Source organism: Lytechinus pictus, chromosome 18 (assembly GCF_037042905.1).
Source record: "Lytechinus pictus isolate F3 Inbred chromosome 18, Lp3.0, whole genome shotgun sequence".
NCBI classification, from domain to species: domain Eukaryota; kingdom Metazoa; phylum Echinodermata; class Echinoidea; order Temnopleuroida; family Toxopneustidae; genus Lytechinus; species Lytechinus pictus.
The window spans coordinates 4576233-4589342 of NC_087262.1; the positions used below are offsets into that span (position 1 = coordinate 4576233).

The following is a 13110-nucleotide window of genomic DNA, read 5'->3' on the forward strand; positions in this document are numbered from 1 at the left end:
TTTAGTTTGATGTAATATGTCTAAGCAGCTGCCCTATATAATGCTTCATGATGACGTCTTTTTTGTCAGTAAAATACCAGTTACCCTCAACCCTTACGGAATAAATGAGGTGCTCAGTATAACCAATGTTCAATAAGTTTTCCCCTATCTGATTTATATTACGTAACGGATGTTATCCTCTGCACTCTCCCATGTACAATTAAAGAAAGAATCCAAAAACAAAATAATACCTTCTCTAAACAATTCATATTTGCTCTTTAATATCCAGATTTATACACTATGTAATATATAATTTTATACATACATCTGATAAACTTATAAGAAATATGGAGATTAGCCTGTATTTAAAAATATTTGGTAAACCCTTGAAGAGTCTCATTATGTAATCACAATTTTTTTTTTTTAGAGCAATTTATTTAATCAGGATGTTCCAAATTCTTGACCAGGTTTATAAAGATGGATCTGTACTATTCAAGTCAGTCTAATTCAAATAATAATCACACACATTCAAAACAATCTTTCACATAAAATACAAATGTAATAATGAGAGAATAATTACCCTTTCAATAAGTACCTGGGAATTTGTGCAATATAGCAATTCAAACACTGTCATGAGGTTTCCAAGCAATATTTTTTTAATGAGAGCGTGTTGCATCATACCACAAGACCATCTCCCCTGTAAAAATAATGCCTACTTCATACAAATTCAACACTGGCTGGCAAGTGCTAAACAAAATATGTCCTAATATAAATCACTTTCCACAATTGCACAAAAACACAACACTTCGTATTCCAATACAGTAGTTGTTCCCCTGTAAAGGTTAGAAATATTGAAAATTACAGTGATTTCTCCCCCCCTTCTCAATACTTGGTTTAACTTTGGAGAGCAAGCTTTTTTTCATGAAGGTAGTCAAAACAACTAATGCCAGAATTCATCATATACAGCAGACCTTTTCTAACATCAAATTTCTATAATAATGATATGGAGGCAGGCCACATCATTAATTAGACCTAATTAGACCAATAATACTCAAAGTAAACAGTACTTTAACTTATTTTTTCAATGCCTTTTACATCCACTACCGAGTCGGACATCGTGCATAACTTCTCACTGTGGAAATATAATTATGATACACATATACTCAACTATTCAAAAATATTCCCTCTGTCATATACATTATTGATTTTTCTCTACATTACATCACAGTGCACAGGGTGTTCCAAGAAACTGTTTATTCTTAATCATATTTTCTTGAAAAACCCTTTACAGTAAAATGTACAACAGACATATTCGGGTGTACATAAAATCAAATTCCATAAGTAGGTACGTAAGACCCGATACATTGCATGTAGAACTTTCAATCCCAAAATTATAACTTCAGACTTGTGGGTGGGAGGGGGGCCGGACTTACCAGTGTAATTGCCCAACATATGTTATATACTTGGTTTGACCTGTGCCAAAGTCACAACTCAGTAATTGCTTGATGGAGCATTAAAGACAAAATCAAGTAAACATTTCCACTCATGTGGTCTAATGTCTGAAACAAGCATAGATCTTGTCACTATCATGTAGAATTTATTGCATTTTTCATATCAGTGTGCTGGCCTGGGTCCCGTAACACAAAGGTCAGCGATTAAGCGTACGCTTGATCTTCATGATTGTACAGTGAAGTCGATTTAATCAATCGTAGAAAAGCGTTCTACAATCATTACCTAAGTTTTGTGTTACAGGCCCTGATGTATTACTTTAACCACATCACAATGATACATGTAGGTCAAACTCACCAACCCAATATATCAAGGGTGGTGTTTTCGTAAAGTTATCAACAACTGGTGACCCCTTCTTGTGAAAGATAAGATTCTCAATGATGTCGTTACGGTAACGGGGCTCAGCAGCCAATCACAATCAAGGTTTCCATCGAAGTTGTAAGAATGGAGTGGTTGTAGGTCATTCAGAATCTGACCAGAAAGGTCACTCCCATCATGTTGCAACAGGCCAAAAGACGTTACAAGATGGGAGTTGCTGCTACCCCGTTTGGCGTTCAATGATTAAAGGGATAGAGCGTCGTCGATCTCGTCACGGGACCCAGACGTATCACTATTTGGCCCAAATTCACAAAAGTAGTTTTTAAAAACGTCGGTTGAACCCATGGTTTATGCAGATTTCCTCTATAAATTACTCTTCATTTACCGCGTATATTAAAAAAATGTCCAATGCTGATGCGCACTTTTTTCTCAGTGCGCCAAATGCACGCCTGTTGCCATGGTTAAGCATGCTATTTTATTCATGAGTCCACTGTTTTTAATTAACGAGTCCACTCTTCAAAACAGTGGACTCATGAATAAAATAGCGTGGATAACCACGGCAAGAGGCAACAATTTGGCACACTGTGACAAAAGCAAGCATCAGCATTGGTCATTCTTTATTATATGTGGTATATAAGCGTAATTTCAAAACCACCTTTGTGAATTCGGGCCTATGTGTTTAGCTTGACAACAAAGACAACAGTCTAGCTGCATGACCTGACAATACCGCACACGAAAAATTTGAATCTGATTTTCAGTCACACTTAAAATTGTTGAAACACCACCCTGAATCTTCAAGAAATGACTACTATGAATGTTACTAAACTACTCTGGGCCCTGTCTTACAAAGAGTTACGATTGATCCAATCAATCGTAACTCTATAGAAATCCATCAGTGTCATAATTTTTTCTACAGAAAATTTGTAAAATGTCCTTTGTAAACAAAGGAGGACACACCAAATTGTCAAGAAACCAATAAATTTATGGATATACATTCATATCTAGAATTTTTTTGAACAAACATGCATTTTATATGTCGACTTTGCTTGCATTCCATAGTTGTGATTGATCGGATCAATCGTAACTCTTTGTAAGAAGGGCCCCTATCTCATTGCTGCTTCAGTAACCATCTATGGTTAGCTCCCTGTGGTAGCGGTCTGCGACTGTGACACCGCGATGAACGGCACTGCCGACCCCTGAAGCACGCTGGGATCCAGCAATATAGGAATGGTCCCTCCGAGCTCCTTTCCCGTCCCTGGGGGCATCAAGTGCGGAAGGGGCGGCTGCAGGATGATGTTGGATTGCACTGTGTCTGGGCCAGTGGGCGGGGTGGAGGTTGGCTGTGGTGCCGGTGGTGGAGAAGGGCTGGTGGCCGGTGGAGGCGTGGGGGCATCGGTTGGCTGGGTGACCGGGGAGGGGGACGGGGTTCCGGAGCGAGGAGACGGCTGCTTGGCATTGGCTGGCATCTCTGCATCTAAAAGAGGAAGAGGAAAACGATATAAAGAGAAACCTTGACACAATTGTACATAAGATCAGGCACAGGTTGTCAATTACTAATATTTCACGTAAACTTCTTGGTTTGTAATTGGCTTAGAAGCCCACACTGGTGACTGTTAAATTTTCGTTTCACAGCTGGCATAGTATCAGTGATGGTGATGGCTCGAACTTCATCGCAGCATAATTCAGATCCCAACTTAACAAGACTTTCAAAAAGTTTTAAAAGTTGGTAGGTTTTACTTGGGTTGATGAGGTTAAGATAAACTTTTTTTAAAGCCTAATGATGTGATTGATGCCTGTCATAGAATATATGAATTTTCATGATTGCACTTGTCCCCATGTAGTACCTTAGTGAATCAGTTCCTAAAACCTAATATTGCTCTCCTTCTTCGCAAGTTAAATCCTTTACGACCACAGAAATCTGTTCAACATGGACAAAATTAAAGACAAGTTTTGCATATTCTGTTGATTATTCAACTTCTGGAAGGTCCATATGTTTAAATGCATGCACAAGTCGGTGTTCCAGCTAGGATTTCCTAGTGATTCTTACTGTTTGGGGTTGCCTGAGAAGGTCCATTCTGTACAGGACTGACTGCTCCATCTCTGGGAATCACATCAGCCTTGGGAACGTTGGCTTCGGATTTGGGCTTGGAAACAGGAGCTGAACAAAAAATAGAAATGTATAGATATTGATCAATAAGCATGATCGTGTGAGAACATGTGGATCTACCCATATTGTAATAACAATATTTAACATTTCTATAACACTTTGAGATGCCAACCCTGGTAAGCATAGCAGATGATAAAAATTATCAAGAAGTGACAGTACTGGTCTAAGTCCAGTCCATATGTGAGGATCCAAACAGTGGTGATGTCTTGTAAAAAAAAAATCTATGATCAAATTTCTGTCCTTACAATGACTCATGAAACTGGGTCCAGGGCCCCGTCTTACAAAGAATTGCGATTGATCCAATCAACCACAACTATGGAAAGCCAGCAACACCAACATCTAAAATGCAAATTTGTTCAAAATATTTTCTAGATACGATGTATATTCATACATTCATCATTCACTTGAAGATTCAGTGTGATTCTCTTTGTTTACTTAGGAGATTGTGCAAATTTCCTGTAGAAAAAATTATGGTATGGATGGATTTCCATACAGTTGCGATTGATTGGATCAACGGATGGCCTTTCTGTAAAGGTTTATTTGATAGAACTTGCATGTACATGTACCAGCTCCTGGGGTATGGTTATGGTGTTGGTCTACCAACAACCTTACTCCTGGACCCTAAAGATTGACCTGTCAGAACTTACCAGCTTCTTCTGGGGTAGTAAAGACCAGTACTGACCGCACAGAAACGTTGTTAGCACTTAACAGAGGCCCTGTTACAACCGGTAATGTGGCAGCGATGCCTAATGTTACAACAGAGCATTACTTACACACTGAAATAAATGTTTAGACTTCACAATCCAAAAGATGTGACTGGGCTTACTGTTAGCGCTCTGTTAGGCTAACAACGTTTCTGTGCGGCCGGCACTGATTCCTGAAGCCAGGGAGGATTCAAGATCCACAACAACCTCACTAAAGGTGAACAAATTTGTTTTTTCTGTAAGGATTCCTGTGGGGGTAAACACCTGATTACTAAAGCCCCATATTTATTGTCTACCTTACTCTCGATACCCGAATCTAAAGAATGTCTTATCTGATGGGACCTACCAGTTTCTTGTGGGGTAAAGACTTGATTCCTGAGGCCCGGTAGGAAGCAATCGATCCTCTCCCAAGTATTGATCCACAGTTGATGGGTTTGTGAACCTGGCTCGGGATACCCAAACACTCCGGCAGTGTCCATCACGAGCAACATATTCTTGAGAGACTCAGGAATGGCTTCATACTGCAGGGAAACAGAATTTGAAGAGATTGTTCAAGGATCAAACAGACTGAATTCCAATCCAAAATTTCTGAAACTACACAATATTTGAAAATTCCTTGTAAATTTTCTTAAAAAGGGATAACTTGATCCTATTCTGGAAATCCACCTTTGCACCAATTATGGAAACTGAATTTGTAATGCAATTCTGTACTGATAATGGTGTAGCTGTTTTGACTCGAGCCTGGTCATCAGTCTGTATCCCACCACAGCATATAGTATTCTTTGCAGAGCATCAATCTACAATTTTCCACTCAACTCCACCCAGATGTTGACTAGGCAACCTGTATTCTACAAAACCAATGCAGCAGCAGGGTACCAAGCAATGAGTAGGAAAACTCTTGTTGAAATGTTCTCCAGGGAGTGGAGGAGTGCATTCAGTGTGTGTGGGCTAGCCAAAATCCAATGACCGAGGTAATGCTGTTCAGAGACATTGTTCCAATGGGGTTACGTTATTATCATTACTATGCAAGAGATCCTTGATAATGAATGCATTGGTATACTTACCAGGAGTTCACTCTTATCAGAATGCATGTATTTGTCCATGAAATCCAGTATGGTCAACCACAGAGCAGTGAAGGTAGATAGGGAAAGCAATGGGGTCAGGTGCTGGAGGAATACCTACAACAGAAGTACAAAGGCAGTTAGTCAACCTTGGCCAGGATTCAAAATCAAAATCTCTATTTCAGCTTATACTGTTATAATTGCAAACTTTTAGGTTGCACAGGAATTGCTGAGCTTGACTAAGAGGACATCCATACATCAAAGATATCACTTCTAGAATTTGTGTGTACCATCGTACCACTAAGAATTATTATCAGAGGCATAAGGGAGGCATTACACCACTCAGAAGGACGAATATAGTCAAAATTTACAAGATAAATGTTAGAAAAACACAGATTCGGGGAAATGATCCATGTTTATTTTAGCATAAAACAGTAACCAAATGAGCAATGAAAACTGAAAGGTCAAGAAGAAAGCTTATTATCATTCCAAATAGTTTTCATACATGATACTGAAATTAAATTCATGGAAATAATTTGTATCATTTGAAAATGAAATGATTTTTCTTGAACTTTAAAAATTTGGAAGGATTTGGGAACAGTAGGACTCTTGGCTAACAAAACTTTTGAGGATAAGAAAAGAAAGATGGCTAGGGCTTAGATTTCACATAATGTGCAAATTTCAGAGAGGGAGATCACTGCCCAATCAAATTCCACACCACCTCTGAGAGTTCTGGCCAAAAAGCATTTAGGAACAAGCAAAACAATGTAAGGATAGTGTTGCTGTAGGACTCACCACTCTGAATACTTCGAGGATCAAAATAAATAGAAGAGTCAGGGTTCATGATTCATTTAATGTGCAATTTTCAGAAGGGGACGTTATCGCCAAAGCAAATATCATGGAATCGAAATCTGCGCCACATTTGCGAGTTCTGCCCAAGGAGCTTACCTTGCAGAGCAGAGTGGCCGCCCGCATCCTGGTCTCCTCCATGCCCACGGGATCATGGGTGTCCTCCAGGAGCAGAGACAGCAGAGGAAAGAGAACCTTGTTGAAGCAGGATTCCCACTCCACCGCGGACAAGGTCTGGAGGTCGTGGACCAACAGCGCCCTCTGAAGGTAGGTCAGCGCCTGCATCCGGACCTGACGTCTGGTGTCGCAGCACAGACGGGCGATGCCTGGTGGTGGAATAGGATTGAGGATTGTAGATTAACAGATGTATATATAAACCCCTCAAAAAAAGTTTGGAAATCTGTGTTTGGCTATTAATTTCTCCCAACTCCCAAGTTTACACAATGCATATTTTACATCATTCAAAAGATCATTTAATTCTCTTTAAAATGATACTATGCTTATTACGTTCATGCCATCACAAAAAGAGCAGTATTCAAAAGTGTTGGATGAGGTCTGAATTGAAAAGCTGCAAAACGAGCAAAAAAGATTTGAAAATCTGAGTTTGGCCATTAATTTCTCCCAACTCCCAATTTTACACAATGCACATTTTACATCATTCAAAGGATCATTTAATTATCTTTAAAATGATACTATGCTTGTTATGATCATGCCATGGCGAGAAGAGCAGGATTCAAAAGTGTTGGATGAGGTCTGAATTGAAAAGCTGCAAAACGAGCAGAAATAGTCATGAAGGGTCAATACAGAACATGATTCTTTTGTCTGTCAATAGAGATGAAAATCCATTCAAATCAAGCCCCTGCTTCTGTACAGTGATGGTTCTGTGAGATAACATGGTTTGAGTCGTGGTTTGATATACCCATGCATGTTTGTTTGTTTGTTTGTTATGTGTTTGCTTGTGCAGAGGTGTGTTTGATTCCATATTAATGTTGATGTTAAGGTGCATGAAAATAAAAGAAACCGCTGAGAAACTCACTCATCACCACTGAAAAAAGAACAGTGACTTTCAATATTGTGTCATTTTGCAACTTTTGAATTTTGACCTTGCCCCACATTTCAAGGCACTGCACCTCCATATAAACGACAATCAAATCATGAAGGGTATCATTTTAAAGAAAATTAAATGCTCTATTCATTGATATTAATTACACATTGATAGTTACTAAAACCCATGAGGAATTATCGATCAAAGTCAAAAGAAACCGCTGAGAAACTCACTCATCACCACGGAAAAAAGAACAGTGACTTTCAATGTGTCATTTTGCAGCTTTTGAATTTTGACCTTGCCCCACATTTCAAGGCACTGCACCTCCATGTGAACCATAATCATATCATGTTGGGCATCATTTTAAAGAGAATTAAATGTTCTATTTATTGATATCAATTACACATTGATATTTACTAAAACCGAGGAGAAATTATCAATCAAAGTCAGATTTCCAAACTTTTTTTGAGGAGTTTATATATATATCATGTTTTGGGCTTCAGGTATCAACAAAATCACAGCAAGGACTTGGAAACAGCAGGAATAGAAATACATAAATTCAGGTGGGTGGTCAGACGGGAAGGGGGTGATCTGTAGGTAGGTTAGTGCCTGCATCCGGACCTGACGTCTGGTGTCGCAGCACAGACGGGCGATGCCTGGTGGTGGAACATGGGTGGGATGGGATGGGAGTGAATTATGTAGATCACTAATCATATGCAGTGCGTAGAGACATTGTATCTGGTGCAATACAAATGTTGCATGTTAGCATTATCAGTTCTTTGAGTAAATATAATAGCTTGGAAAATTAATAGAGGTATGCAATATGTCTTGATCTTGAGGCACTGAAAAATCTCAGAAATATACTGGTGTCATTAATCATGATAGATTATGAGATTCAGGTGGACGGTCGAAGGAAGAGAGGGCGACGAAAGAAGCAAGGATGATGGCAGAAAAATGAATTTTAAACTTTTTTTCAAGTGATGGAGAGTACGAGGGTCGGATGGAAAGAGAGGGATGGGCAAAGAACAATTTCCGTGAGGTAAAATCTGGCCAGCCAGCCCCATAATCGGAGACCAATCTGGGTTTAAAACGTAGTAATATCAGTTAAGTCAAACCTGCGTTAGCAACCTGTGTATCTGGTTTCCTTGAAAGCTTTTGCCCTCATAAAGACCAAATAGTCGTTTAGTGGTACAAACTTTAAATATAGCATGAAGAGCCATGCTAAAGCTTTTCGTTGTGCACTCTCTAGGTTATGACGCACAAATGAATGGAAGCAAACACAACAAAAGAATATAACAAATGGCGCGTAGGCAGACTGGCGCGAAATAAAGACCTCTTTTATTGTCTGCCTTGAGTGTGGTTTTTTTTTACAAACAGGTTTTACTGGACTGGACAAACAGAAGTAAAATAATACCTTGTAAGAGAGGGCACCAACACTTCACCCACAATGCACTAGCACCAGCGTCGATGGTGACCTGCTGGCCCTCCCGCTGCTCCTCCTCTGCCCATGAACTGAAGATGGAGGCTGCCCTTGTGTGAAGGGTGTGCATCAGATCAAGAAGCTGGGATAAAAAAAAAAATGAAGAAATAAATCACACAATCAATGCACTAGCTTTTATTCTCTGTGATAGGATAGGAATAAGATCTTCAATACATACATGTATTTGATCCTCCGAGCCAACTTATCCAAAAAATATCATTTGGGGGATTCCCTCAAGTCAAGTATTTACCAGTTCAAATGTCATAAAATATACCATATTTTTCTTGGTCTCACTGCATTAATAATTCACATGAAACCAGCTAGAGAAATTGACCAAAAGGAATGATTCATGTTTGACCATTTCTAAGTATGAGTAGCTAAACTTCACTACTCACCTTAAAACCCAGCACATGCATTAAATGTGAGAATTCCAAGAAATTAATTATTTTATTTGAAGTTCAACATAATGTTAGGAATAATAAAATAATAATCTTGCTTTGCAGCAAACCCTGTGGTCGGAGTAAAGTCCAAATCAGCTTCAAGTCACAGCCGATGATGACGTCATTACAATTTGGAATTGAATTTGCTTTTATTCCTACAGAGAGGCTCGAACTGGACTGAATTTTGATTTCAGAAGTCCTACCACTATTCTGAACTCCAATCACTAAGATTTTTTTGGTTGGAATGCTCATATCAAATTTTGTTTAAATTTTTTTTTAATTCGGATCACAACGAACCACGAAATGAGTACTAGCATTCATTGAACAAACCATATACAATAGTAAGACGAAGAGAAGGAAATTGTTGCCAATTTTAGGAAGGAATGAAGATTTGCACCTATATCTGTATTCATAAGGATTAACCTATTGTGTTACTAACCTGGATTGACAGAGCTTGATATCCACCGGGAGGACCATCGTCCTCGCCCTCGTCTCCTTCTCCAATCATCTGAGACATCTTATCCGGGACAGACCTCGTCTTTGACATGTCACGACCTTTCATCCTAGTACTGCTCCTGTGGCTCTTGCCGGTCTTCCGCTCTTTGGGGTGCTTTCTGTGCTCGTGTCTCAGCTTGCCTATGAGGCCGGGGGGGGGGGGGGTAACACAGAGAGATGTAATTGATGTTCACATTTGATCCAATCAATTCTTTCTCCTTTGGGTCAACATTGTTCTATTACATCAAACTCAAATAATAGCTACCATGTCAAATAAAGATCTAACTACAGTAACAAGTTTAGGCAGTATAGGCACTGACGAAGGAGAAGAAAGTCTACATTGCATGCAGGACAGGAATTAATTTTCACAAGTTAAGTAATCTTCATCAGTATATAGAATCAATTTCAGATATACATGTTTATTTCAGATTACCTGCAGACCTCTTATATTTCTCAAACCTTAAATGATTTGCAGGTAAAGACCAGTTTGAGAGGAATTAAGAGTGCTTTTTTGCAGGAGATAGATCATTCACTACTTGCACATCAGGTTTCTCAAAGGTATCCCTTCCCTCCTTTCATGACAAAAACATCAACCCCATATGTGTTAATCCATTGCCTTCTGACACTGTGTGATCGCTGTACAAAGCCATAAGAATGACAGAATTCAGCAGTCAACGGGTTAACAATACTGTGGGTGTGTCCTCACCTCCATTGACTGTAGCCTCCACGAACATCCTGATGGCATGGACGCAGGACTCGAAGTTGGCCGGAGTGACATGGGCAGCATCCCGGACCAAGAAGGCCAGGGATTCGCAGCACTTGGTCAGAGATTTGGTGTCGTGATGACAGATGTCCATCTCCAGGGCAATCTGGAACTGATTGACCAGTGGCTTGTTTGACAAGTCTTCGCTAGAGTTCTTGACCTGGATAAAGGGAGCAGTGGACAGGTTTTCAAAAGATTATTCTGGCAGAGGCTTAAGAGAGGGGCCATTTCATTATGCACTTTACACACTTCACAAATTAAGCAATTGTTGCGAGAAAAATGTAAGATGACGTGAACTTACGACAAGCCAGCTACTCGTACTTCTCTCAGATTCACTGCCACTTCGTCTTGACTTTCGATAGAGTTCACTATCCGATGTGTAACCATGGTCAGAGGCAAGGGTCTCTTGGCTGGCCGACAGCTCACTGTCAGATTGGGCATCTGTAAAAATAGTAAGAAACAAATTATCATCATATGGTCTTGACACATTTCAAATTTTAATTTCATAACTATAAACATTTTCATCATTTACGTACCTACAAATTATATATCTCAAACAAATTTTTGCAAAAATCTTCTTCTTTTCATTTGCTACTAAAATTACGGCTGAATAATTGCAGCATTTTCTATTCCAGAAAATGTACAGGCAGCTCTGGAAAACCTTGGAATACCTCAAAGTAAGTAAAATTTTCCTACAAGCTACTCCTTTGACACAATTTTTTTTTAATGATTACTGAATGAAAAATACTTTTTTACAAATCTGATACAAAACTTTGCCTCAGTTGAATCTTAGGGGACCATGAAATTAAAGTTAGGAGAAATATAACTTTGCATAACCTGGCAAAACTTGTTTCATTTGAGATCATCCGACTTTGCCAGGTGCAAAGATGCCGGCAATGAACCTGCTTACAATTCTACATAAAGTTCTTAGTACCTGGTTCCCCTATTGACCTCTGATCGATCTCTCCCGACCCACTATCCTCCATTATGGGTCCGGTCTGCACCACGGCGCGCGGTGCCGCACCAGCCCCGACACACTCCAGTAGTGTGAAGAGGGTGAACCAATCCTGAGAGGAGTGGATGTTTGCAGCGTTGGTCCGGAGGAGGTCGAAGAGTCCGTAGGCGATCTGACGGCAGTTGGCGAAGATGACATGTTGCTTCATCATGAGGAGCATCCGAAGGGACGTCAGAACCTGATGAAAGAGGACAATTACACTTAAATGTAAAAGACAGTAGTTGCAGCAATTATTTCATGAGAAAGTCTTTAAAATCAAGATTAATTGCCACAATATTATCATAGATCTAGATCTGGTTCATTGAAATAAACTTATCTTTGTGAAATCTCAAAATTTTAGATGAAAACTGATAACTGATAACATCATTGTTGTTATGAATTTTAGGGTGTGTACCGTTTTATAGTGAATATTTACGCCTATGGCAACTACATGTATCAATATTTTGTAATGTAACCAAATATACATGAAAAGATTCAAATTGTTCACCACTGGGTCAAACTGAGTAGTTTGGTGTTGGGCCTAGAACAAAAGCATTTTAGCTTCATGATGAAAATATCATATTTCAACATCATCATGGAGTACCTGGAGAAGGATAAAACCCCCATGTTTGGAAACATTTACAATCGTCACCCCAAAGCCTATCAGAATCCAACACTCATTGTTTCAAAACCCTCGATACTGCCCAAACAGACTTTCCACTCAAAATAAAAAGGCTCTTCATCGAATGGAGAAAGCTCCAACTCAATCAACAGGTGAACAATTATCAAATTATGCTTTCTGTTTAATCAAGCCATTTTTTTACTTTCACCCTTTTTTTTTAAATTCATCCTGTTCCACATACCGTTGTATTCTTGTACCTATGCATTCTTGATATTACCTTGATATCCCAAATGTATAAATACCAGTTACTCTGTTCTATGATTTTGAGGATGATGATGAGTGTCGTGTACAGGATAAGGTTTTTAGTAATTTCTAATTTGCTTTGATACTGTTTTCTTTTACATTGTAAATCGATTTTATTTAGATTCGAACTCACCGACTGAGGGCGCATTGTTTTTTTGGTACAGTCATGGAAAGCGTGTCGCTTGTCAGTTTAGTTGTTAATTTCTATAATTTCGTGATACGAGCCCAATGACGTAAGTTCTATTTTGTTCATTTTGAAGTTAAATAGTTATATTCTCAGATAAGCCGAGTGGCATGCTAAAATATGGTTTAAGTTATTACGAATTAATATGGCAAAGTTATGTAGGCTCAGTGAATTTGTTCTAATGAAAACGCCGTATA

At 39.1% G+C, this 13110-nt stretch overlaps 1 protein-coding gene across 1 annotated transcript in view; it reads right to left on the minus strand.

Moving 5' to 3' along the window:
* Positions 1–227: 227 nt before the first annotated feature.
* LOC129281646 (Golgi-specific brefeldin A-resistance guanine nucleotide exchange factor 1-like) overlaps positions 228–13110 on the minus strand; it is a 55622-nt gene continuing 42739 nt past the window's right edge. Inside the window, exons 28-37 of the mRNA XM_064112888.1 lie at positions 11745–12003; positions 11112–11251; positions 10754–10970; positions 9992–10188; positions 9047–9194; positions 6687–6913; positions 5742–5855; positions 5024–5198; positions 3854–3964; positions 228–3280 (exon numbers count right to left, since the gene is read on the minus strand). Coding sequence (XP_063968958.1) covers positions 2943–3280; positions 3854–3964; positions 5024–5198; positions 5742–5855; positions 6687–6913; positions 9047–9194; positions 9992–10188; positions 10754–10970; positions 11112–11251; positions 11745–12003 — 1926 coding nt within the window. The 3' untranslated portion in view covers positions 228–2942. The remainder of the gene's footprint in view (positions 3281–3853; positions 3965–5023; positions 5199–5741; positions 5856–6686; positions 6914–9046; positions 9195–9991; positions 10189–10753; positions 10971–11111; positions 11252–11744; positions 12004–13110) is intronic.